General features: G+C 37.5%; 1 protein-coding gene across 2 annotated transcripts; it reads left to right on the forward strand.

The window, feature by feature from the left end:
* The first annotated feature begins 544 nt into the window (after positions 1 to 544).
* On the forward strand, positions 545 to 25,909 carry ctnnbip1 (catenin, beta interacting protein 1). Of its 2 annotated transcripts, none has more exons than XM_048178158.1 (4): positions 545 to 720; positions 8,810 to 8,924; positions 10,559 to 10,649; positions 24,033 to 25,909. In XM_048178158.1, exons 2-4 carry the CDS (start codon positions 8,829 to 8,831, stop codon positions 24,089 to 24,091), a joined length of 246 nt encoding a protein of 81 aa, XP_048034115.1. In that variant the 5' UTR covers positions 545 to 720; positions 8,810 to 8,828; the 3' UTR covers positions 24,092 to 25,909. The 2 variants fall into 2 exon arrangements, with proteins under 2 accessions (XP_048034115.1, XP_048034114.1); XM_048178157.1 differs by having other exon boundaries at positions 552 to 720; positions 8,807 to 8,924.
* The last annotated feature ends 366 nt before the right edge of the window (positions 25,910 to 26,275 follow it).

Consider the following 26,275-nt stretch of genomic DNA (forward strand, 5'->3'; position numbering starts at 1 on the left):
AAACTAATAAAAAATGAGTTTGTACAAATCTTTTTTAGACTCATTTATACATTAAAGAAGAGCAAATATCAAGTGGATAAAAAAATTTTGCTCAGTGGAACATAATTCAGGTCTGAAGGGGTTAAAATGAAGCCAAATAGGTTGGAAAACTAAAAATCAGACATAATTACTAGAGGCAACAATAATAATCAAAAGTTGAACATTTATTAATAAGCTATTTAATAAATGTTTATTGTTTAATTATTATTCATTAAACTTATTAATAAATGTTAATTTCAAACACACTTTGGGTTCATTTTAAACAAACAATACAGCAATTTTTAAACAATAGTTAAGTTAAATAAAACTACCCAGCATGTTGGGCAAACATTTAACCCAACAGCTGGGTTAAAACAACCCAATTGTTGGGTTTGTCCGTTTTCAACCCAACTTGGGTTGTTTTTAACTCAGCATTTTTAGAGTGTATAATACACAAAACCCTCTCTTTGCTTGCTCACTGTCGGATATATGCCAGTGTATGTACGGTAGCGTGACAGCGCCCTCTGATGGCGACAGTCGCGTAGCGCTCCGGCAGGAACTGATTCAGCAGCGGCGCGTTTACGCTCTTGAGTCACTCCAGCGCTGCCGACTGTCGGGATGTGACCCCGGAACAGGACGCCTCCTTATACACAACACAGCTCTCAAATACAACAAAAACGACAGAATCCTGGACCAGGAGAGGTAAGCCATCAAAGCGGAGGTGTTTGAGTGTCCGAAAAAATTACTCCCCAAAACGAGGCGCGAATTGAATCGGTTTTACTGTTTTCTGTTGCTAGCGAGCTAATGTGTGTGTATGTGAATGGGAATTGTGGGAACTTCATTCAGGGCTTTGTTACAGCCCCACTGTCCGGTTTGCCTATTAAAACACACCCTGTATCTTACGCACACTAACTTTTCCCCTTTAAACACCATAGTCATAGATAAAAGAGAGTCTGTTTGACTGACATTCTTCATTTTAAAGATATATGAAAGAGATGTGCGCGCGTTTTGCCACAGGAAGAGAGAAGAGGACTGGAGTGATTCCAGTCCGCTAACTGTCTCCTGTAGTTCTCCAGTGTTAGACGGATACTTCGTACGCTTAAAATCAAATTGTAATCTAATTTGCATATTAATGACGTCGTTTATTATCTATACACGTTGTACTGTTTACATAAATTGCTTTTAACCCTCTTTCAGCAGATGAATCTGCTGCTGTGAATGCACAGATATGTTTGAATAGCCATTGTGATTGCAGATTTATATCCTTGATTTAATGTTTTTAATGAAAAAAAAAAAAAGCAACACTTTTATGCTGAGTTCTTGTGTTTGCTTACATCTGTTTAATATTTATAGGTTTATTTGATCATCTTAGACTCTCAGTTCAGAAAGAATCTCAGTCACTTGTGCCACATTATCATGTCTTAGTGGCAATGATAGTCTATTTTTAGTCTCTCCACACCCTAAACTCATTGTGAATACAGAATACATCTGTCAGCTGCAGTGTGGCTCACATTCGGCTATGAAACTGGCAGTCTGCCTTCAGTGGGCACTTGAACTACGCCAGGCTTCGAGAACTGACGGGACAGGGCAGGGCAGGGCCAGCTACTTGTGAACTTGGAAGTGAAACTGTTTTTCTTCAGTCTTCACATTCTCCTGAGGGATTCTGGCTCTTTGAATTCGAGAGAGATGGTTCCCCTCCTCTATGGCAGGGGGGCAGGTGCGGCTCATGGAACGTTCAACCTCTGCGTCCCGAAGGGAGATCATCAGCTGCTTTTGAGCTACAAGCTTAGGCATGGACTCAGACCTCCTGCCAAGCCAAGCTTCAACACACTTTTTTTTGTTGTTGTTGGGGAGCCCAGCCCCCCGGTGTCGCTTGGCATCCCCCTACCCCCTCTCTTTTCTGTCCGTCAGACACAACACAGGCTGGGTTTATGCCTTACAGGCCTGCTCCTACATGATCAAGGCCGGAATCCAGGCTTAAATCAGCCTCGTTGGCTGCAAATGTGGCTTCTTTCTGTTGCAATTAGCAAAATCCTTCTTGGCTCTCTTAAGTTTTCATTTATCAACTTTCTTTGACTTTGAAGACGACAACTTTCGTTTACCTATTAACAGTCTCAGTCCTTTTTGGACATTTTATAACTAACATTTTATATGAGTATATATTAATTGCAGTTATGAGTGTTTCTACCTGGTTTAAATCTTCAATCCCAGACAAATTAGCCATATTTTATAAGGACAGGCCTGACTTTATATATAAAAATATAGTGTTTGAGCCCATTTAGTCAAAGTTTTCCTAAATCATATTATGGAGAGAATTGTCTTGTCATTTCACGTAGCTGTATATTTCCGACAGTCTGTGCGGCAGAGCTCCCAAAGGGAGCTTCCCACTGCAGTGGATTTTGTATTGTGATTCATGACAAGCGCTCTGGTGCATAACAACCATCTTGTGAAACACTTATACTAGACGGATTTGAATACTGAGATGATGCATTGACAAAATAAGCCTAGAAAGCTTCAGTAATGTTTGAACCACTTCAAACCTTGTCATAAAAAGTTAATTCTGATTTACTTAAAGGGTTAGTTCACCCCAAAATGAAAATTCTTTCATCGTTTACTCACTCTCAAGTTTTTACAAACCTGTATGCATTTTTTTCTTCTGCTGAACACAACATATGATGGCCTCCATTGACTTCCATAGTATTTTTTCCCCCCTCCATACTATGGAAGTCAATGAGGTCCATCAACTGTTTGGTTACCCATATTCTTCAAAATATCATCTTTTGTGTTCATACAGAAATTCATACAGGTTTGGAACAACTTGAGGGTGAGTAAATGACAGAATTTTCTTTTTTTGGTGAACTGTATCTTTAATGCGAATTGAATAAAGCTTTAATTTTTGACTTAAACTGTATGTGTACTAAGCTGAATTAAAGAATGATCTGCTTAGAATTTTATTGTTAGCCAAAATCATGCAAGGAAGTGTAATAGTGAAATTAATTTACTGTACTGAATGATTTTGAATATTCAGGCATTGCATTGCTGGGTCATGCATTGCTAACAAGTCATGACCTAGTTATCAGTCATCTGGCTGCCTCATCTCTATTGTGGTCAAATACTGTAGCTATTGTTTCCCCACTGTAAATGTGAACGGATAGTTTCCCATCATATCTGCTGGCAAACATGGCACAAATACAACTCAAGCAAGACTTAAAGTCTGTTTTTTTATTATATATTGGCAAAACATTGTAATTATTACACCATATTTTCTGCCAAAAATCACCTCTGTCTTTTTTTTTTTTCATTTTATTCAAAGTAGATTGGAAAGTCAAGGGAGAGAAGGGGGAATAAGGTCACTCTGGACAGGTCTGGTTGTAATTATAATCTGATTTACTGGATGCTGATGGGTTAGTTTTTGGTCATGTAGATGGATTTAGGTTGAGTCAAGGGTTGGTGGTTGAGAGCCATAAAACAGACCTTACTCTGCTGCTTCACAATTATCGCAAACAAAACTGAAAAAATGTTGCTGGTCAGGATGACTTGTTCACTGACAGAAGTTCAATTAGTTTGGGGCTTGGCAGTTGGTCCCATCCAATAATTCTTCAAGACAGCATTGCCTGTTTTCACTGACAGGCAAAGCTTGTGTAAGATCCATAGAAAAGCCCACTGTGACCTGGGATGTGTATAATATGGAAAACCATTTGTGCCAGTTGTGTTTTAGATGGTGATTGGCTAATTGTTAACATTCTGGCTGCAAATACATCAGTCTTTTTAAAAAAAATTCCAGTTCGAAGCCATCATGAGTTGAATCTTCTCAATTAGGTCTGGTCAACAGAAGGATTTTGATTGCTTTTTATAGATTTCAAGGCTAAAAGCATGTAGACCCAAACATCATACCATCATTTCTAGGGTATGATGTTTGTAAAGGATGTGCATTCGTAAAGGAGTTGGTCCTGACTCCTGCCTATCTTCCACTCTTCTGGGAAGGCTTTCCACTAGATGTTGGAACACAGCTGCAGGGAATTGCTCCCATTTCAACACGAGCATCAGTAATGTTTGGCATAATGCTTTTTGCATGCTATACAGTAGGGAATTGTGCATATTCAGATATTTCATACTGACCTTATGCAAAAGATGTTTCTTGATGTTTCCGAACGAATTACTGATGCATGATTTCTGTCACATGTTCAAACAATTGAGGAATCTTTCTCTGCAAGCAGTTTGTGAGGATTCAAATGACTTGATGAGTCTATAAATAGAACTGCTATCTGGATTGTGGATCTCCTTCCAGAGCTTCTGCACCTTCCCTACATGGATAGTGGCAGGAGTCACTGATGAACAGATCTTTTGCAGTATCGTTGCTTTGACTCGATGTTATGAGCTTGCACCAGTGACCAAACAAGACTAAATCACTTTGACTTTGTCTGCTTTTAAAACAAGCACTCTATTGTTTTGATTTGACTTAAGGCCCAATTACACTGTGGGAAACCAAATGCCACTAACTTGAGCCTCAGTGCAGCCTGGGTCATGACTGAACCAGAGGATAGGTGTTCTATATTTAGCTGTCTGCCCAAAGGAACCATCGTCACATGATTTGACATCTTCCACTGTGAAATCTGGCAAAGTCTAAAATGACATCTGGTGGCTATAAAACTGATTAGATTCATGTTTTTGGTTGGATTCTTTATAGAAAAAAAATAGATTTAAGTTGTAGCTTGTTACAGAGTGTCTGTGGGATATGGAGAGACGAATGTACAATTTTGGATTTTTTTTTATTTATTTTTTTATTAATTATTCATACTGATTATAGTTAATTATGTCTTCTTGGGATATCCTATAGAATTTCCTACATGATTCCCATATTTATTCTAATTTAAATCCTATAGGTTTTTTTAACCAGGTTAAAAGTGTTAAACTCTGCTGTACCTGTACATTATGGTGATGTCTGATTTAACTTAAAGCAGAGTTTCCCAAATAGGGCTTTGTGATTATTGTGATTAAAAATGCAGATGTATAATAAAATATTTCTATTTATGTTTTATTTAATTTATTTATATTTTATAAGTTTATTAAATGTTTATGTATATTAAATGTTGTTATATGAGTATTTAATACATTGTATTACTCAAGTTTGCCAAGATTATAGGCTTTGATGCTGATATTGTGTTAAATGATAAATGATTAAATGATAGATAAATAAATAAATAAATATGTTTAATCAAATGTAATAAGAATAATAAAAACAGACATATTTAACATGAAAAGATGTTGTAAATATTTTATACCCTGCGTAAATAATTTAGAACTCTGTTTTGGGAACCTCTGGCTAAAGCATGTAAAATTTTAGATTGCAGCTTCATTGTGAACACAGTTTATTTTTAAAGCAACTGAGAGAACAAGTATGTATTTATTTAGTCAGATTTCCAATCAATCAATCAATCAATCAGCATTTTAAAAACTGTAAAAGCATAACAAAGTGCTGTACAAGAAAATAACATTTGAACAGAACATTTCATACACAAAAATAAAATTTAAAAAATATATTAATAATGATAATAATAATAATAAATAAGTGAATAATACATACAAAACTACTCTTGAAATGCCAGTGAGTACAAATAGGTCTTAAGACGTGATTTGAACATCTGTACAGAAGTTGAAGAATGAACAGAAAAAGGAAGATCATTAGTCTAGGAAAAATAAAGGTTCCAAAAGAGGGTTTTTGAAGTGATGCCATAGAAGAACCATTATTGGTTTCCCAAATAACCTTTTACTTAAAGGTGCCCTAGATTCAAAAATTGAATTTACCTTGGCATAGTTAAATAACAAGAGTTCAGTACATGGAAAAGACATACAGTGAGTCTCAAACCCCATTGTTTCCTCCTTCTTATATAAATCTCATTTGTTTAAACGACCTCCGAAGAACAGGCGAATCTCAACATAACACCGACTGTTACGTAACAGTCAGGGTGTACGCCCCAATATTTGCATAATGCCAGCCCATGTTCCCAACATTATGAAAGGGATTACACAAGGGCAGCCAGTTAATGTCTGGAGCTGCACACAGCCGAATCATCAGACTAGGTAAGCAAGAACAACAGCGAAAAATGGCAGATGGAGCAATAATAACTGACATAATCCATGATGGCATGATATTTTTACTGATATTTGTACATTGACTTTCTAAATGTTTCGTTAGCATGTTGCTGATGTACTGTTAAATGAGGTTAAGGTTACCATCGTTTCTTACTGTATTCACGGAGACAAGAGCCGTCGCTATTTTCATTTTTTAAACACTTGCAATCTGTATAATGCATAAACACAACTTCATTCTTTATAAATCTCTCCAACAGTGTAGCATTAGCCTTTAGCCACGGAGGACAGCCTCAAATTCACTAAGAATAAAACTTTAACATCCAAATAAATACTTTACTCACATAATTCGAAGCATGCATACAGCATGCATGACGAACATCTTGTAAAGATCCATTTGAGGGTTATATTAGCTGTGTGAACTTTGTAAATGCGCTGTAATATAGTCGACAGCTCGTGTGGCAGGGAGCACGTGATTTAAGGGGGCGGCGCCGAGTGTAAATCAGTGCATTGTTAATGATGCCCCAAAATAGGCAGTTAAAAAAATTTATTTAAAAAAATCTATGGGGTATTTTGAGCTGAAACTTCACAGACACATTCAGGAGACACCTTAGACTTATATTACATCTTGTGAAAAAGCATTCTTGGGCACCTTTAATGGTTCTTTAAAGAACCAGTGTGAAGAACATTTTTATAATCTAACCTTTTTCCACTATAAAGAACCTTTTGTTCAATGGAAAGTTTCCATGGATGTTAAAGGTTCTTCATGGAACCTTCGATGCCAATAAAGAACCTTTATTTTTAAGAGTAAGACGTGTACTTGGTATCGTAAGCACAATCTGTGAGTTCGACCTGAGCGATCTTGGGAGTCAAAACCATATATGTACTCTGGAGCCAAACCATGGATGGCTTTAAAAGGGAATAACAGAATTTTAAACTCAGTTTTGTTGTTTAATTGGTAGTCTGTGGAGAGAGACCAAAATTGGAGTTCAATGGTCAGATTTCCAATGTTGTGCATCTATAACCTCTTCTTTTCCAGATTAGTTTTTCCTAAATGTACCATTTTATATATTATATATATATAAATCATCTTGTGTGTGGCATGGTTTGATTATCAAATGATTTTTGGTAATGATTTTCTCAGTCTGTCATCCACATATTTTGTGTAATCTTCAGACTTGCTCAAACAAAACACCTGCTCCAGAGCTGAGGTGTGCTACAGATCTAAAGCCCTTAAAGATTATGTGGCATTTTTTAGAGTTTCATACTCACAGTCTTGGAATGATAAAGTAATGGTGTTATGCACAGGCTTTTTTTGGGTGTTTGTGGCAGAGTTGAGCTGCAGTGAGTCTGCCTGCTGTCTGGCCTGTCTCATCTCCAGCAGGAAGGACAGTCATGATCAAAAGCGAGAGAGGGAGAGCGAACCGTCTCCCCCCTGAAGGTGTGCCTGGTGTCACAGAGCTGCCGAGCTGACGCTCCGGTCCCTCTCGTGTCTTTCATCTGCGAGCACTCCTCATCCCCCCACGGCTGTCAGCGAGACGCAGCAGAATAAAGTGCATGCTTTATTGAATATGAAGCCCTTTTGATGGCACAGCCCTTTGGTGACTGATGAGTCTGTGACTGTAGAGGAAATCTGGGTTAGTTATTTTGCCAGCGTCACCCGTTTCTATACCACTTACATTTAAGTGCCTTCAGAAATTTAAGCGGTTACCATACCAGATTGGCCATGGGTACTGTCATTCTTAAAGTCAAGGCTAGACAAATGTATCCATCGTGCAATGGAGGGTTGGAGCCAGCTTTTCAATTAAATATAGGCTAACCCCACATCAAACAAGTTGTCAACATGTATTAGAGGCTCTTTGTGCAGATAAGAGGGTGCGAGACATCACAGGCTGGATGTCGCCAAAGGATTCAATCTGACAGATTCACAAAACCCCCATAATGTCATTCATTTTGCTTTATTGTGAGTGCCAGTCTGTGATATTTTTTTTTTTTTTTTTCTCCCACATGACATTGGTGTGAGATGCATTATCGCATTGATTATGGATTAGATGGTATGACCACAGACTGTCTCTTTGTTTATTCTGTTGCAATGCTGTTTCTGGAAAATAACATTTGAGGCATCACATCATTTCGCAAATTCACTGTGTTGCGCATAAGTGTGTGGCTTTCTTCTGTGATTATGTTCTTTCTCTTTTCTTTTTTTTTTGCTCCTCAAGGTCCTTAAAATTGTTTCACACTGAGTGTAAGTTTGAAAATAGGTCATTAGGAAGTGAGCAAGACGAGGGAAAGCTGGGAGCACTGTTAGATCTTCCATTAAATATGCATGAGGGCCATTTATGATGCTGTCAACCTGCTCCATGATCTGAAGTGTGTTCAGACTTCAGACACTGTCATTCTCCTTAATTAGAAGCTTTCTGCTTTCTGCAAAGGTTATGATGGGTTTGATTTTTAAGCCAAATATGTATGCTAGTTTATACAGGTAGTAGGCCTAATGGTTTTTCTTCTCTATAACTTATTGTTTAATTTAAATAAATGTTATAGAAATGTTCATTGCAGTTCAGTTCAGGTCAAATTCACATTTTTAGGCCCTCATGCATCATATGTTTTGTAGGAATGTATTCAACTCACGAGTTCTGAAATAAAATTTGAGAGATGAATAATTGACTACTCTCTTGCTCTGTGTGCGGTTGCTCAGCAGTGCGTCGGGAGCAGGGGGGATGAACCGAGAGGAAGCCCCTGGCAAGTCTCCTGAGGAGATGTACATCCAGCAGAAGGTGCGGGTGCTGCTCATGCTCAAGAAAATGGGATCAAATGTAAGTGTCAGATCAGTGAGAATAAGACATTTTCTGATGTGCTTTAAAGACGACATCAAATGACATTCGCTTTTAACATAAGTAATGTGACATTTCTGACAGTTCTGTGAGAAAATGAGAGCAGGACATGATTGTATCTGTGAGGATTACATTCAGAGCTGGGTAGATAATTACAAATTGTAGTTACTGATTCCAAATTACCCAACTCTATACATGTTCTGCAAGACTCCCCTTTCTGTTAAACATGTTCTATTGGATTGTCCCGGTTTTAATGGAAGTAGAAAGCTCTTTTATGAAGTTAGTTAATTTAAGGACTTATTTAGTAAGATTTTGCATGAAAAGCTTTTAGAATTTGTATCATATGTTAATCTAAAAAATGGTGCAATTTAGATTACTCATTTTAGGGAATTTTTCTTTTTTTTTTTCTTTTTTTATTACTTTTTAGATTACTTTTGACCTAACTCGTTCATCACATTGATTTGAATAATCTTGTACCATATTGATATAAAAACACAAAAAGAAAATATATTCCACTCTTTGTTATCAACAACATGAAGTGCATTATATATTACATTATGTCAAGGTCTCGCAGACTGAGGTTTGAGTTTTATGAAAAGCTTTTAAGTAATTAAATCAGAATTATTAAATGATAAATATAATCAATAAATAATTTTAAAATAAAAACAACCAAAATAAAACATTTACTAAAAAGATTTAAAAATATTTGTTCATTAAACGACATCAGAGAACCGTGAACTTTTTATTTTTTATTTATTACCGTCTTAATTTTATTATTGACCTAACTTATTAACTTAAAGTCTAAGGGCTTTAAGAAAATATATTGGGGCAAAGAGCTGACAAAAAAAATTGCAGATTTTAATGTGTTTGAAAGACAAAAGCCTTCCAGAGGCTTCCTAATTCAAATAATAATTTATGTGTTTGTCAGGAGCTGATTAAATATGCAATGTTGCAATGTTGAGAAAACACTTCTTAAAAGTGAAATGATTTCTGTAAATGCAGTGATTAAATACTGTGGGTCTCAGTTTTTAGTGATACTTTAGGCACTGTGTTTGCTATTCCACAAACCTGGAAGATCTTCTAAACGTTAATAAGCAGTAGACTTTTATAGAAAGTTACATTTAAAATATAGCAAAGAAGTAGAATAAATAGATTATGTATATTTTACTGCCATTGTGAGAATAACATGTAATCAATAGAAAAGTAACTCTAGTCTGATTATGAGTATTTTAAAATGTAATATCTAATTAATTACAAGTACTTAATTTTTGGAAACTGTAATCAGTTACTACCCTGTTATTGGTTAATATTATTTTTCCCTCAACTGCACAACTCTATTGAAAGATTGACTATGAAACCTTTTTATAGAATAACCTGCACTGATTGATTAATAATGCAAAATAAGCTGATTATTGTTTGGATATTTATGTTTTCTTTAAAATATAGAAACCAGCCATTGTCTTTAATCTGGTGATCATTTTATTGTTCCTTTAAACTGATTTAGCGTATGACAGTTTAGTGTCATTTTAAAACCTCTGAGTCGTTCATAACCGGATGCTGGCATGGGTTTTCATTGCCATATGTGAATTTATTTATTTTTGTCTCCACCCTTACAGCTGACACCAAACGAGGAAGCTTTTCTGCGGAATTATGCAGGCGTGGTGCATAGCCAGATGAGTCAGTTGCCACAACACCCTATTGACCAGGGTAAGTCAACATTTACAGCCTGAACACTGCAGACCAAATGGATGACATCACACCTCCACCCTTTACCACAAACACTATTATTTACTGAGGTAGCCATTGAAAGATTAGAAGAATTATTGTCTTTCCTGATTGTTTAGTTCATCATTTAAAATGGTGTTGTTAAAACATCATAAATTTGACATAAATGTAAGGTGACTCGAGTTAAAATCATGCATACTTTAGATTTAACCGATCTATTTGTCTGTTATTTTGATATACACACAAATATATATATATATATAGACATAGACATAGACATAGACACAGGCTTGTTTTTGTGAATTGTGGGGACATTCCATAGGCATAATGGTTTTTATACTGTACAAACCGTATTTTCTTTCCCCTACACCTAAACCTACCCAGCACAGAAAACTGAGCACATTTTTACTTTCTCAAAAAAACTCATTCTGTATTCTTTATAAGCCTTTTGAAAAATTGGTACATGGGGTAATGTCCTCATAAGTCACCCTCTCCTTGTAATACCTATGTCATACCCATGTCATTATGCAAATTTGTGTCCTGATATGTCACAAAAACACTCACACACATACACACACACAACAATGTTGTGCTATAGCTTATTCCACAAGGGGGCGCTAGCACAACATAAATATTTCAAGTAGGCAGTTTGAATGCTACATATATTGTAGAGTATTTTCTTGTTTTTAACTAAGATGATCGGTTCTATAGGTCTAGAGTGAAATACCATCACTTAGTTGCATCACATGCTGTAGTGAGATGACACTGTAATGCTCAGTCTTACTAAGACGCATTAACTGGAGCACCTTGTCATAGTGTTCACATGCTCTGTGAAATGTGATGTGTTTTTGACAGAGGAAAAATGTTAATGTTGTAGATTACATTAACGTGGTGCATAAAAGAGTGGAGCACACATTTTGTTTTCATTAAATATGCATATAAGGCTGGTTGTAAAGTGCTCTTTTTGGAAGGATCTTTATAAATAATGCAGTAGCCCAAGAAAGATGGAAATAGATGCGTGTTGTACATCTGGGATTTTTCTTGCTCAAAATCCTTTTTGAGCAGATCTTTGTGTGTGTTAGCTCCAACATTTTAAAATCTTCCATCGTTGATGAGCCAACATTTTGATGAGTGGTTTTAAGATGTTGGGATGTGATGTTTCTAGAATAAGAAATGGAAACGGCAGCCCTAAGATGAAAGCGATCTCTGTCTGTCAAATGCAGTCTAATGAGGCAGAGATGAAAGGGAGAATGCACTTAATGAACAACACACAATGAAGAATAACCTTTGTTTAATGCACAGACAAGGGCCATTAGGAATATGTTAGGAGAGCTGCGTCAAGATTAGTCCGTTTCTATTAGGAGAAACTATGACATCTCATTCTTTGGCATAAGATCTGTGTGAACCCTTAAATAAAGCATGTGCTAAAAATGCTAGAGGTCTGCTGAGGTGAATTGGAATGCGGTTAGTAGTAGTCACTTATTTTAGTTCAAATTAAATGGATAATGTAGGATCACAACACGGCTATCTGAGGATTTAGCTAATAGACCTTATTCACAGCAGCGCCATCTTTAACGGGAAAGAAAGCAAGGCTGTGAGGGATAGACATACATCTCTTCAATGGGTCTCTTAAACATCTCTTTTAATGTGTTTTTGGATTGTGATGCTGACGAAACACTGCAAAAACATCTTTCCAAGAAATTTCAGTAGACATAAAAATTCTAGACAACATGAGCTGTGGAAAATTATAAGTGATCTAAGAGCTTTATACAGCAGATGCCATTGACGGCACAAAAAGTCTATCCCTCACAGCCTCACTTTCATACCTGTCATGGCACTGTCCTGATTAGGGTCTATGTTATACTGGTGCAAATTGACGGCACTTTAGATCTACACACGATAATGCTTCCTCTTTCACATCAGGCAAAATAGTGCCGCATCTCAGGGGACTATACCACAGTTGGATGAATTATTTACGTATCCAGCTGTCTCAGAGGAGCCTGTGTTTGCGTCCAACACCTTGGAAAATGAGTCACCCAGTGACTAGTATAGCTTTGCAGATTTGCTTCTCATAATACTTACAAAAAAGAAAGAAAGATGCTATATGGCTTTATATTTAACAGTATTAATGATCTGTAAGCCTGCAGATTTCTGGGATAAATTAAAGGGCTGCTCTGCTGTCTGTACACTTAAAGGGTTAGTTCACCCAAAAATCAAAATTCTGTCATTTATTACTCACCCTCATGCCGTTGCACACCCGTAAGTCCTTCGTTAATCTTCGGAACACAAATTAAGATATTTTTGTTGAAATCCGATGGCTCAGTGATGCCTGCATTGCCAGCAATGACATTTCCTCTCTCAAGATCCATTAATGTACTAAAAACATATTCAAATCAGTTCATGTGAGTACAGTGGTTCAATATTAATATTATAAAGTGACGAGAATATTTTTGGTGCGCCAAAAAAACAAAATAACGACTTATTTAGTTATGGCCGATTTCAAAACACTGCTTCATGAAGATTCGGAGTGTTATGAATCTTTTGTGTCGAATCATGATTCAAATCGCGTGTCAAACCACCAAACTGCTGAAATCATGTGACTTTGGCGCTCCGAACCGCTGATTCGACATGCTGATTCATAATGCGCCAAAGCTTCATGAAGCAGTGTTTTGAAATCGCCCATCACTATAAAGTCGTTATTTTGTTTTTTTGGCGCACCAAAAATATTCTCGTCGCTTTATAATATTAATATTGAACCACTGTACTCACATGAACTGATTTAAATATGTTTTTAGTACATTAATGTATTAATGCCTCACAGAGCCATCGGATTTCAACAAAAATATCTTAATTTGCGTTCCGAAGATTAACAAAGGTCTTACGGGTGTGGAACGGCATGAGGGTGAGTAATAAATGACAGAATTTTCATGTTTGGGTGAACTAACCCTTTAAGAACCGTATAAGGATGGGAGTTCATTTGTGTTGGGCACAGTATCACGTTTGTGTGCAGGCAAACACATACTGAATAGACTCTGTCTATAGACTCGGACCACTGAGGCTGACCATTTCACTTCCTCAATGGCTATTGTTCTCACATGTTGAATAAACACTTCTGTGTTGAACTTTTTTTTTTTTCTTTTTTGGCATGATCATGCTGTTGTGAATGCGGTCAGTGTTGATCTCAGTATTTTTCCCAACCTGGACAGGTTTGATTGATTATCTGACCATGAAGGTGGGATCCACACCTATAACATAAATACTTGTGTGTAGGCTCTTTTGACTACCCAGAACACCTTAGCCACCGCATACTTTGAGTTTTGCACATGCAACACTGTGTACAAATCTGGCATGTTTACTTCTTCAGATGCTTCAAACCTGCCACTTTCCCTGTTTAACTAGTCTACGGATTAAACAAATTTGCATTTGGGACCGTCTAATTGGCTAATTACCATAGACGCATATTCTAAATTTTGTAATGCAGTTTTAATCAAATCTAAGGCCTTGAAGTTTAGAGGATGAAACTGGATGGTGGTGTCTGGGGGAGGATGATGGGCGTAGGAGAACTTTGAGAGTTCAGGCAGCTCAAAGCTTCATACCATGCCAAGCACACTCATTAACAGGCCTGAAGAAATAGATGCAGCTAAGATGAAATGATCAGGCAACTTTTTATTTATACAATAATTAGGCAAATATGTGCATTTGGTGTCCTGTTCATGCAATTTCTGGGGGGAGGGGGGTTTTAAATATAAAACCCACAACTATAAGTGTGAGCTGCAGGCCTGTCTCTGACCTGATCTCATCATTGGCTTGAAAGCCGACAATGAGGCTGTGAGAGAGCCTACCGCCCCTTTTATAGATGCCTTGGGAACTGAACTACAGAGCGAGTACAGTAGGCAGTTTCCATGGCGATGGAATGAGTGTTGAGCGGGGTGGACAAGAGCTTCGTGGTGGTGTGTGAATGAGGGAGAGGAACAGGCCTCATTAGGGGACCTTCAGTCAAGCCGGATTGTTAATTACAGACGGATGGTGTGAGAACATCACACTCACTCATTTGGTCCTGTCTGTGTGACACAGCATTTGAAAGGATGCTGCTCTTTTACGTCCCCCTTTACAAGCTTTTATTGTCTTTGTTGTGTAAGTGTCTACCCTTTTAAAGAAGAGTTCAAAGCCATGCATTAGTTATCCATCTTTTAGACTGACGCAGCCGAGTCAACAGTCTTTTGTCTTGTGTCTGCTGGTATAATCCTCAGACAGTATAATCCCAGACTGCACTCTGTCAGCGGACTGATGTGACACAGAGAGCGCTCTTAAGACCCTTTATCACTGAACCAATGAGTCATTGCCCAAAACACACAGAAAACATCATTTACAAGGCATTTTTTTTATCTTATAAATATATTTCATGATGGTTTGAATGTATTACATTTGCTACATGGCTAACAAAACATATAAAGGTTGACATGATTAATTTCCTCTCAGGCTCTGGTATTTTAAGCCTAGCCTGAATTTGTCAATTTTTGTTCATTGTAAATTGTTTTTTTTGCCAGCTGTGTTTTTAAGTGGTCCACTAGCACACCATAATAATGTTATTAAACAGCCCTGTCGCCGTCCTGCTGTTCACATCATTATCCTCTTCTGGTGTAGCAGATTGTGACCCGTTTCTAATTGCAGTAGTAATGGTCTAAATGTATATTTCCCCCGATAAGCAAATTAATGAGCCACAGAGCCTGCTTTAAAGAAATTTCACTGGCATGTGGAAGGGAAAATGTAACATTGAGGGTATATTGTAATAAATTTATATATTGTATAATATATTGTGTGACTAAAGCTATTTAGTCTATTTAGCTATTTAGATTATGCCCTCATCGAGATCTTTAGCACTGAAATGGAAATTAAACTTTAGAGAAATATCTGGGATCGTGAGTCACATTTTGGCTAGTTTGAGTTTGTGTAGATGTAAAAGTGTTTTGCGTGATCCACACAGAAGGGTGTAGGGGTGTATGTGTGGTGGTGTGTCAGTCCCACACGCTCACTGCTCATGATCTATCACTGCTGGCCATTTTTAACCACACTTCCTGAAATGGCCGGCAATACCTGCTATTTCAGCTTCTCAGCCGTGATCTGAATGCCATTATCTTTGAATCAGAGAGTGCCCTGTCTGGTGTCAATATTATATTGTTATTATAAGATGATTGATAGGTGACAGACTTACTATAGCTGTTAAACAGGGAAGATTTTGAAAATAACCTCTTTGAGGGACTTTCATTTAAAGGTCCACATAGTAATTTTAATTTGTCAGTGATTAATTCCATTGTAGAAATGGATTATTATACTTTTTAAATTCATTTTTTCCTGTTTCATATTTAGTAATAATTTTTAGGTTTAGTTTTTAATTTATTTTAGCTTTCTGCTTTTAGTTTATGTAGTTTTTATTTCAGTTTTAGTATTTTTTATTTATTTTTTTTACATTGAGAGGTAAGCCATCCATAAAACAGCTTTTATTTATCCATTTACTGAGAGATCTATTCTATTCATTTTTATTTGTGTACAACTTTTTAGTGAGGTAAAAATTACTGATTGCGCCATTAAGCCATGTTCATAAAATTAGAGCGTGTTCTACACATTTAGTCTAATGAAGTTGTTCGTATCAGAGATTTCACCTTCGCAATTAAAGCACTATCACTTCAGTATCATGGACCACAGGTGTTTTGTGATATGATTATGGATTACGGTGAGCGTATTCCTCCAGGATTGTGGTTGGAGGTTAAACAGGGCAGTATTGGAGAGAGGCAGTGATTCGGGGAGGGAGAGAGGCAGTGATTCGGGGAGGCAGACAGCTGCTGTTTGTTCATAGGTGTTTTGTGCCTGCTGGATTGTGATGCAATCTGATTCTGAGCTGTTGCTAGGCGACGGTCCATGGGGGCTCTGACGTCTGCAGCGCGTTGGCTTGTGCTCCTGTGACACGGCGTGCGTCGCAGGGAGTGGCGCGATCATAACGAAGGCAGGCGGAAGATGGAGAGGGACATTTTTGTCCATCCTCCCTTCTGCTTAAATGCACTCTCAGTTTTAGTGAGGATTTTGAGAGCAGCCTGTCAGTTGTTATAAAGCTTTGTCCTTGTCTTGACCCCTCCTCATCATGATCGGGCCGTTACGCAAGCGTTATGCAACCCTAAGATGATACAGGATCAAAGAAATGCTGTTGATGGTTTAGTAGTCACAATACTCAGGATCAGCCTCATTTTCATCATCACAGTTTGGTTTTATTTGGTTTGCATCATGTTTACTATCTATACAGCAAAGTATTTGGATGTTATTTTGTTTTATCCTATTCCAGCTTATTTTTATTTCTCCTACTTAAGCTTATTATACATTTCACTGAAAAGTATAAATACTGATTCTATGATGCTATCAAAACATTGCTCTTTTTATATTAAGAGTTTTTTTTATTCTGCTGTAAACTAACACATCAGTAAGACTGAAATTAGACCCATTTTCAATAGAATCAGACGGCATAGCGCCTGTGAACGGGGTGTGAACCTTCAGTGTTTTTATTAAGGTGCTAACGCTCCCGTCTGAAGCTGTCTGGATGGAATTCGCTGTCTCTCTATATTCTAATGTTCCTGCTTTGTTTTAAACAAAAATATGAAAAGTCATTGTTCTTACCATCCCTGCTTAATTAGACTGTTCTAAAGAGTATCTTCATTTGAGTGTTAAAGTTATAGGCCAATAAACACATAAAACAGGCTTAGAAGTAGTGGTTAAATAGATGTTTTTGAACCGTGATCTGTACAGACCAGGCCTGAGAGTTTGGCACACATGTGATTTGCGGATTAATTGCAAGTTTAAAGGTCCCGTTCTTCGTGATCCCATGTTTCAAACTTTAGTTAGTGTGTAATGTTGTTGTTAGAGTATAAATAAAATCTGTACAATTTTAAAGCTCAAAGTTCAATGCCAAGCGAGATATTTTATTTAACAGAAGTCGCCTACATCGAACGGCCAGTTTGGACTACATCCCTCTACTTCCTTCTTTAATGACGTCACTAAAACAGTTTTTTGACTAACCTCCGCCCACAGGAATACACAAGAGCTGCGTTTGTAGAGCGTGTTTGTCGCCATGTCGTCGAAACGCTGTTATTTTCATCCCGCAGTCCAATCACCGGGTCTGATTCCGGCTCAAATTGATAGGGTAAAATTAAAGACATGTTTACAATAACACTGAGCGCGTGCATCTCCACATTATGGTAAGAGGCGTGACCTTTCCGGGCAAGGTTCGCTAAGCTGCTGTCGAATCACAACACAGGAACTGCTGGCACAATCAGAACTCGTTACGTATTTCTGAAGGAGGGACTTCATAGAACAAGGAAGTCATCAGCCCGTTTTTATGACAGTGGAAACAGCGGTATACAGATAAGTAAATTATGTGAAAAATACTGTGTTTTTTTACACACGAAACATGAACACATGTTATATTGCACACTATAAACACATTCAAAGCTTCAAAAAAAACACGAAAAACGGGACCTTTAACTACCACAGAGTGAAAGGTTATCATTTGCATGTGTTTTGTCTTGCTAGTTTACACATTCAGTAGATTTTAAACCATTCCAGTGCTGGAAGAGGTGACGGAGAATTTAGTTTGGTACTCGCGTGCTGCTATCTGTGCGCAAAGCCGCAAACACCTGAAGCACGCAGACAGATTCCTCTTTCACGTCTCCATGCATTTGGATGGACACACACACAAAATATTATCTGAATTGCCTTCTCGGCAAGTATTCTCATAAGCACAGTCGGTTTAAACAGTTGTCTTAAAGGTGCTACAGAGGATGTTTTGTTTTATACATTTTTGCAATATTACTTGAAACTGTCTTTACTAACTGATAAAAGACTATTTATTAGGTGCACTGAAAGGAATAATACATCATCGCGTAAACGATTGGCTCTCTGGCTTGTCAATCACTGCCATGACGTTCCTTGTGAGAGACGAGCGTGGCTGCGCACTCCAGTAACTTTCCACACTCCACAGGCGCCGCATGCAATTTTTTTGTCAGGAGACAGGAGTAACAACTGCAGATTATGAGTTACCTGCGGTGAGTCCGACATAATGAATCCACTAACACAACACAGCGAATACCGGTGGTAAACACTCGTGTTCCAATACTCGTGCACGAGTTTTGGGAGGCGTTCCCTCGAAATGAGCTGTGAAGGAGGGGGGTTGTTCTTACGCATGCGCTCATTTCAAAAACTCACTAACAGTCTTTGGTTTCTCAGTCGACGAAACGATCCTCTGTAGCACCTTTAAGTGAACGTAAACAGTTGAGAAAAAAATCGGATGTGTATCATTGTATTGGATCCGTGCATGAGGTCTTCAAGTGACAGCATCCTATAAATATCTGCTGCTGTTGACTGTCATTAATGTTAATCAAATAACAAAACATACCTTTAACAAAGATTAATCTATATTAATTTTATACATTGAACATAAGTTTATTTTACATGTAATTATTACTTTTTTGTACCTAAAATGATTTAGACCTTACTTTATTTGTAACTTTGTTATATTGTATTTATCTATGCTTTTAATTAGTGTATTTGTACTTTTTACTGACTGTTCACTTGCCTTTAATAATGTTTGAACTTTATTAGTTAAGCTAATAGTTTTGCTGTGGTATCAAAGTACTTAAAGTGTGCTTTAAATAATAAATGGGAAGCAAAGTTACCTCCCATTGCCCTTTTTTTTTTTTTTTTTTCCTTTTTTTTCTTTCTGATCCAAAAAATGATTCGATCCATGACTCAAAAACCGTAATATGATCCGAACTGTGAGTTTTGCGATCCGTTGAAGCACTACTTAGAAGTTGTCTTATAATGCCTAGTTTTCAGTGCAGTACTTTTTAGTATATTTTTCAGTATAATTAAAGGTAAGTTCACCCAAAAATGAAAATTCTGTCATTAATTGCTCACCCTCATGTCGTTCCACACCCGTAAGACCTTTGTTCATCTCAGAACACACATTAAGATATTTTTGATGAAATCCAAGAAGTTTATGACTCCTCCATAGACGGCAATTTAACCACCACTGTCAAGGTCCAGAAAGGTACTAAAGATGTGACTACAGTGGTTCAACCTTAATGTTATGGAGTGACATGAATACTTTTTGTGTGCAAAAACAAAACAAAAATGATGACTTTGTTCAAAAATATGTTCTTCCAGGTTTCAGTGCTTCCAGGTTCTATGTCAGAATGGTGGCTCAGTATTGGCAAGCTCCTGCATCAGCATCACACGCATGCGTTGTGCTGCTCATGTGAACAGCGTCAGCCAATCGTAAACAGAACATACGAGAATGACAAGTACGAGAATATATTGTTGAAATAAAGTCGTTATTTTTGTTTTGTTTTTGCGCACAAAAAGTATTCTCGTTGCTTCATAACATTTGAACCACTGTGGTCACGTCGACTGTTTTAATGATGCCTTTCTCTAACCTTTCTGGACCTTGAAAGTGGTGGTTAAAATGATTTCATCAAAAATATCTTAATTTGTTTTCCGAAGATGAATAAAGGTCTTACGGGTGTGGAAGGACATGAGGGTGAGTAATAAATGACTTTTCATTTTTGGGTGAACTAACCCTTTTAAGTTTGATTAAAACTCTATTGGAAATTCCAAGTAAAGAACATCACCAAAATACATAGACCTTCATTAAGGTAAAAGGGCAGCTTTGATGTTGAATACGTTTCTTCTGCTTTTTGACAGTTTGACAGAATATTCTAAAGAATATTATAAAGAATATTCATTTTACATTGAGACAGTGGAGTGTCTGATTTGTACATGAAAGGAAAGGAAATTAACATGCCGACGTTCTGCTTTCTGCTTATTAAGCTTCAGCTAGGTCAGTCAAAACACTACTTTCCTTCAAACCAGTTTAGAATTTAAAAATATAGGTCCATAACTAAGACACTGGGTTGCCAAGCATATGATATTGGACTACATTTGCATTACTGCCTTTGACCTTCAGATGTCCACCTGACCTAAAATAATCTGACCAGAGCTCAAGTTTTGCTGTTTATTTACTACTGTTTATACATTTGTGGTATTGTTATTAATCCGTGTTCATCTAGGGACAGCTGGACCTACAAATCCTGTTTACCTGGTTTGCAGGGGTTTGTTTTCCATTCCCGGGCGGGATCGTTAATTCAGGATTGGAATTGATTAGAGCCTTCCCTTGCTGAGACTTAGCCCGAACCTGACTGAAATCACAATCGCTTCTTTAAATGCCCCACAGACTTCCCGCAATCCGCCGGTGACATTTTCATGTCTTTAGAGGACATCTCTTGCGGTGTTTGTTTTGGCTCACACACGGGTCTCTTTGCTCTCAGAGTCTGTATTTCAGATACGGACAGTAGTAGATTTGGTTTATAAAGGCTTTTAACCACATTTCTTATCAGTGAGGAACAGAAAATCCTACGCAGTGGTTGGTAATGTGGGTGTTGTGTGTCTCATGCCACACGCTACAAAAACTGATGCTGATTTGACCTTGACGTTAAGCTGTTTATGTGAACGCAAACTGAGGTCTATAGGTATCTGCTCTGCATTCACTATGAATATGACTCTCATAATGGACTCATTCTGATATACTGTGAACATCCATCCCCACAGTTCTCCAAGGCAGAGAACAGTAGTAGCTGGAGTACTACTGTGTGAAATATTGATTTGAGGTCAGTGCTGTTAAAAGAAGGCTTATTTTTACAACAGACTTTAGATACCTTGGCCAACTTTACCTACCCTACCAACTTTCTGTATGTACTGAATACATGACCCACACTACACCAACCAACAGAGCACACTGGGTACGGTTTTCCAAAATACATTTAAATTGATGGATTTATGTAGACACTTATATCACATTCAAGGTGTACATTTTCAGCAGTTCATATATTCACTGGGACTTGAACCCATGCTTAAACGGATAGTTCACCCAAAAATTAAAATTACCCCATGATTTACTCACCCTCAAGCCATCCTAGGTGTATATGACTTTCTTCTTTCAGATGAATTCAATCGTACTTATATTCAATAATATCCTGGCTCTTCCAGGCTTTATAATGGCAGTGGAGGATGAGATTTTGAAGCCCAAATAGTGCAACCATCCATCATAAAACATATCCACATGGCTCCGGGGGGGTTTATTAAGGCTTTCTGAAGCGAAGCGATAGGTTTGTGTAAGAAAAATATTATTTAAATAATAAAACCATATTTAAAACCTTAAAGACTAAAACAGCTGTATGCATGTCGCCAAAAAGAGTAACCCCTAACACGATGTTGGAGTAGTGTAAGCTTAGACAAACTTAGCTGTTGAAACAAATAGGGCTGGGTAACAAACTCAAAAAAAAAAAATCTTGTTTTGGACTTCTAATTCATGACCGGTGTTTTGTTTTGCTCTATCCTCTGCGCTTCCGCGTTCGTCATTATGTCATGCGTCGTGTCAGAGTTCACTCTTTCACCGTAATCGATGTGTACAGCCATTTGTCGGAAACTAGATATTTTAGTTTTTAAATATAGTTATAGTTTAGTTATAAATATGATTTTTTTTCATACATAAACACATTGCTTCACTTTAGAAGGCCTTTCATTACCCCCTGGAGCCGTGTGGATATCTTTTATGATGGATGGATGGATGGATGCACTTTTTTGGACTTCAAAATCTCATCCTCTATTCACTGCCATTATAACGTTTGGAAGAGCCTAGGGCTGGGCGATATATCGCATGCGATTCTCACGCGCATTTCGTCAGTAAAGCCGGTTCCCTGATTACCTCTAAATCGCCATCACCTGCTTTAAAATGGAGCGCCTTTTAATTTAAAAGCAGGTGATGGCGATTTAGAGGTAATCAGGGAACCGGCTTTACTGACGAAATGCGCCTGAGAATCGCATGCGATATATCGCCCAGCTCTAGAAGAGCCTGGACATTATTTAATATAACTCCAATTGTATTTGTCTGAAAGAAGATATATAAACCTAGGATGGCTTGAGCCAGGGTGAGTAAATTAAGGGGTAATTTTCATCTTTGGGTGAACTTAAAGCTGATTTATACTTCTGCGTCGAGTGTACGCCGTAGCAACGGCGTAGGCTGTGCGTAGCCTACGACGTAGCCTGACGTGCACCTCTTCAAAAATGTAACAACGCGTCAATTCTACGCGGACCGCAAGCGCTGTGATTGGTCTGCTAGAACCCCTCCCTCGGGTCAAAAAACTGGCGCGGAGCACTCGGAGAAGAGCGAGCACTTTCAACTTCACTATGAATGAAAAAACACTCTGTTTCAGAGGACACATGAAGTCGACATGCATCAAAAGTCATTACCTATTTGCTGCTTCTCTGCCGTTTCTGTTTGTAAGCTTCTCTGCCAACGTACATAAAAAGCTGCTGCTTCTTCGGCTTTTGTTTTGATACTCAACATGACCGCGGACACCGCCTCCTAGTGGTGTGCATGCACGTCGACGCGGACAACGACGCAGAAGTATAAATGAAAACAGACGCAGAGGCTCCGGCGTAGGTCCGACGCTGAAGTATAAATCAGCCTTAACCCTTTAAATGCACTTGATTTGATCATCCAATTTTAGTGTGATGAATTAGCTGCATTTTTTTCCCGCCTTTTAAATATTGTTTTCTTATTTTTTTTTTTAGAATTATGGGAATTAAAACATTTTTACTTTTAATAAAAATACACAAAATAACAGATTTCAGAGATGTGGAACTTGTAGAATTGAGTAAACAGCAGCTGTGCTACACTGTACTGTTCTAAATGTTTTCTGATGCATATTTTGTGCACGTTTTACATACTATTTAAGCAAATAGTATGCAGTATTGAGTGTCTACTGCACAACATGCTTCCATAGCATTCTGAACATAGCCCTAGATTGCTTTTGGAGTGTTTGTAAGGCTTTGTCTGAGTTTACACACCACACAGCCTGTTTACTCTTTAGCCATTATAATGATGTTTGCTGCCATTGAACAAGCTCACGTAATTTGCAAGTGTTGTGAAGATTAAATTTTCTTTGCCTAATAAAGCTGTTAGGATAATAGCCCTGGAGAGTGGCTGTAGGCAGTGCTATGCATGAATAGTTTTCAAATAAGTATTTAATTTTTGACTGGAAATTTCTTTATATAGTTACTTTAATTTTCTAATCGTAATAATAATTATTAGCTTAAAATATTTATAAAAATGTGTATATTTTATATATATAATATAATGAATGATATAGTTGTTTATTTTTTGCATATAACCTTTGGATATTGAATAATAACCAGCCAGTTAGACCCGGTTATCGTCTGATGCAAATCGTATCACTGATTTTGATTGTTCTGTCATTTTCCCAGGAGCTGAGGACGTGGTGATGGCCTTCTCAAGATCAGAGACCGAAGACAGGAGACAGTGACCTCTCGCCATGCCAAGTCACTACAGCTGAACACAACACAACACTGTTGACTGATGGAGAGGGCGGAGCCTGAGACAGGAGAGGGGCGGGGCTCTGCTGCATGCCAGTTGCCCCACTTCCCTTCTCTTCCCCATTCCCCTCTTTCTTCCTCACACTAACTGTTACACTATCGGGCCCTGTGGCCGCACTACCTGGTGACTTACAGCAAACCAGTCAGAAAGAGTCCTGGCGGGTAAATGTTTGATTTGGGTTTTTTTAAGTTTCTTTTTTTTTTTTTTTTTTTTTTTTTTTTGTCTTTTTGAATCATGCTTCCGTAAAGTGGCGTTTTATATTTGTTCCCATGAGAGACTTAATGGACCAAGAGCTTCATTTGTCTGGTCAAACTACGAAAAAATATAAATCGCCTTATGGGTTGTTATTACAGACAATTTTTTTTGTGTGTGTGCGTATGTAGTTCTATTGTCTACAGGATCATGCAGGTAGATTGTTTGTTTGTTTTCATTATTTTCAGGGTTTTTGATTGTTAGTAGTTGTTCGCATCATAATTTCATCCAAATAACATTCATGTCGTTGTGGAGGATACCGAGGCCCGTACACAAGCACACACTCACAGAACGATGTACACGAATGACCTGATGTTTCATGATCTGTTTTTTCGATGTTTGGATTAATGTGAAATTTCATAGATTTTTTTTTTTGTACAGAACGTGAGAAAAAAGTAGAAAAGTGAACGAGTTGTGCCAACTGTGTTTTTATGTAAAATATTTCTAAAGGTATCTAATGAATGTCTTAGGTCCTTATTTATTTTTTCAATGTCTTAAAATGTAGACAAACACAAACCCCTTTTAAACTTCGATTCTGATTTGTAACCGCATGTTTTTAATACGAATGACTTTAGAAAACTTAATAACCACAAATTTACACGTCAAATGGAAATCTCAGCCTTAAGCGTCCTAACGGGATGTGCCGCGCTCAGACGTGAGCATGCGGCACCATATATTTGTCTGTCTGATTCAGTGGTGCTAGTGAAACACGTTTAGTTATTTTAATTGAAGTTGAAGATGAATATGAGCTTGTTAATTCAGAGGATGCTAAACGTCCCACAAACCAAACTTTTTCAATTTGATTTTGTGTTTTGGCCTCTGACCTTTTTGGTAACATTATTTCATGTTCAGTATTTAATGCGTATTCATGTTTTGTTAACTTACTTATTGTGTCTTAGTGTTTTGAAATGACGCATGCCTGCATTGTGATCTACGGTGTATATGTTCAAGTAGCTCTGTAATGGTCACGAGAGCCTCAATGTACACCTTTTTAATCTGTGGATGTAAGTCCTTTTATGGAAATGGCTTTTATAGTTCTCGCTAATATCAGCAATAAGTATTTGATTGAATGTGTTCAGTCATCAAGGCTACTTATCCATGCGACAGCCACATTATCTCACCAATGACAGGAACGTGCATCCGGTTGCTTTTAACTGTAAAATCCTTGTTTTGTCTATGCATTGTTTCTTAACATCAGAATCATACAATCGTGTCTTACATGCACTCGTTTCAGGTTGGGTTTGTGGCCTTTCAGCTTTGCATCCATATGAATGTCACTCTGGATTCTTGTTTAATTCATTGACTACATTGCATGTTGTCCCTACTCGCTTGAGCTGTTAAACTATTTAATGTGAATTGCTTTTTTTTTTTTATTGTTTTCAAATTCAATTGAATGGGTGTTTTTTTTTCCCCCCGTATGGCCGTCAACCTCGTCCCTTGACTTAAATGCGTCCAAAATCTATACCAACTGAACCATTAAAGGAGTTGAAAACTGCCTGTTGTATTGAATGTTTTTGCTTCCAGTGGCAATTATTCTGAAGTCATAAAGTATGAAAGGCTGTGGTGTTTCAACCCTTCTGTCTGTGAGATAAGAACTAAGCTGGAGGAAGATCTCATAATAAGGGCATATTTTGCTCCACTTTATGGAAGTCTCTGGAATCTGCTCTGGGATCTGATAAGATACCGGTATAAGAAAAACATAAGCAAGGACACAACAGATTATGGATGAGCTAAAATGTAAATGCACATGCAGATCATTATGCAATTTGATAAGTGATAAGTTTCTTTAAAACTAACATTTTTTATTATTTTACAGGATCGAAGACTGTTTCTGTTAAAATTAAAAAAAAATTTTTTTTAT

The sequence above is a fragment of the Megalobrama amblycephala genome, linkage group LG24 (assembly GCF_018812025.1).
Source record: "Megalobrama amblycephala isolate DHTTF-2021 linkage group LG24, ASM1881202v1, whole genome shotgun sequence".
Lineage (NCBI taxonomy): Eukaryota > Metazoa > Chordata > Actinopteri > Cypriniformes > Xenocyprididae > Megalobrama > Megalobrama amblycephala.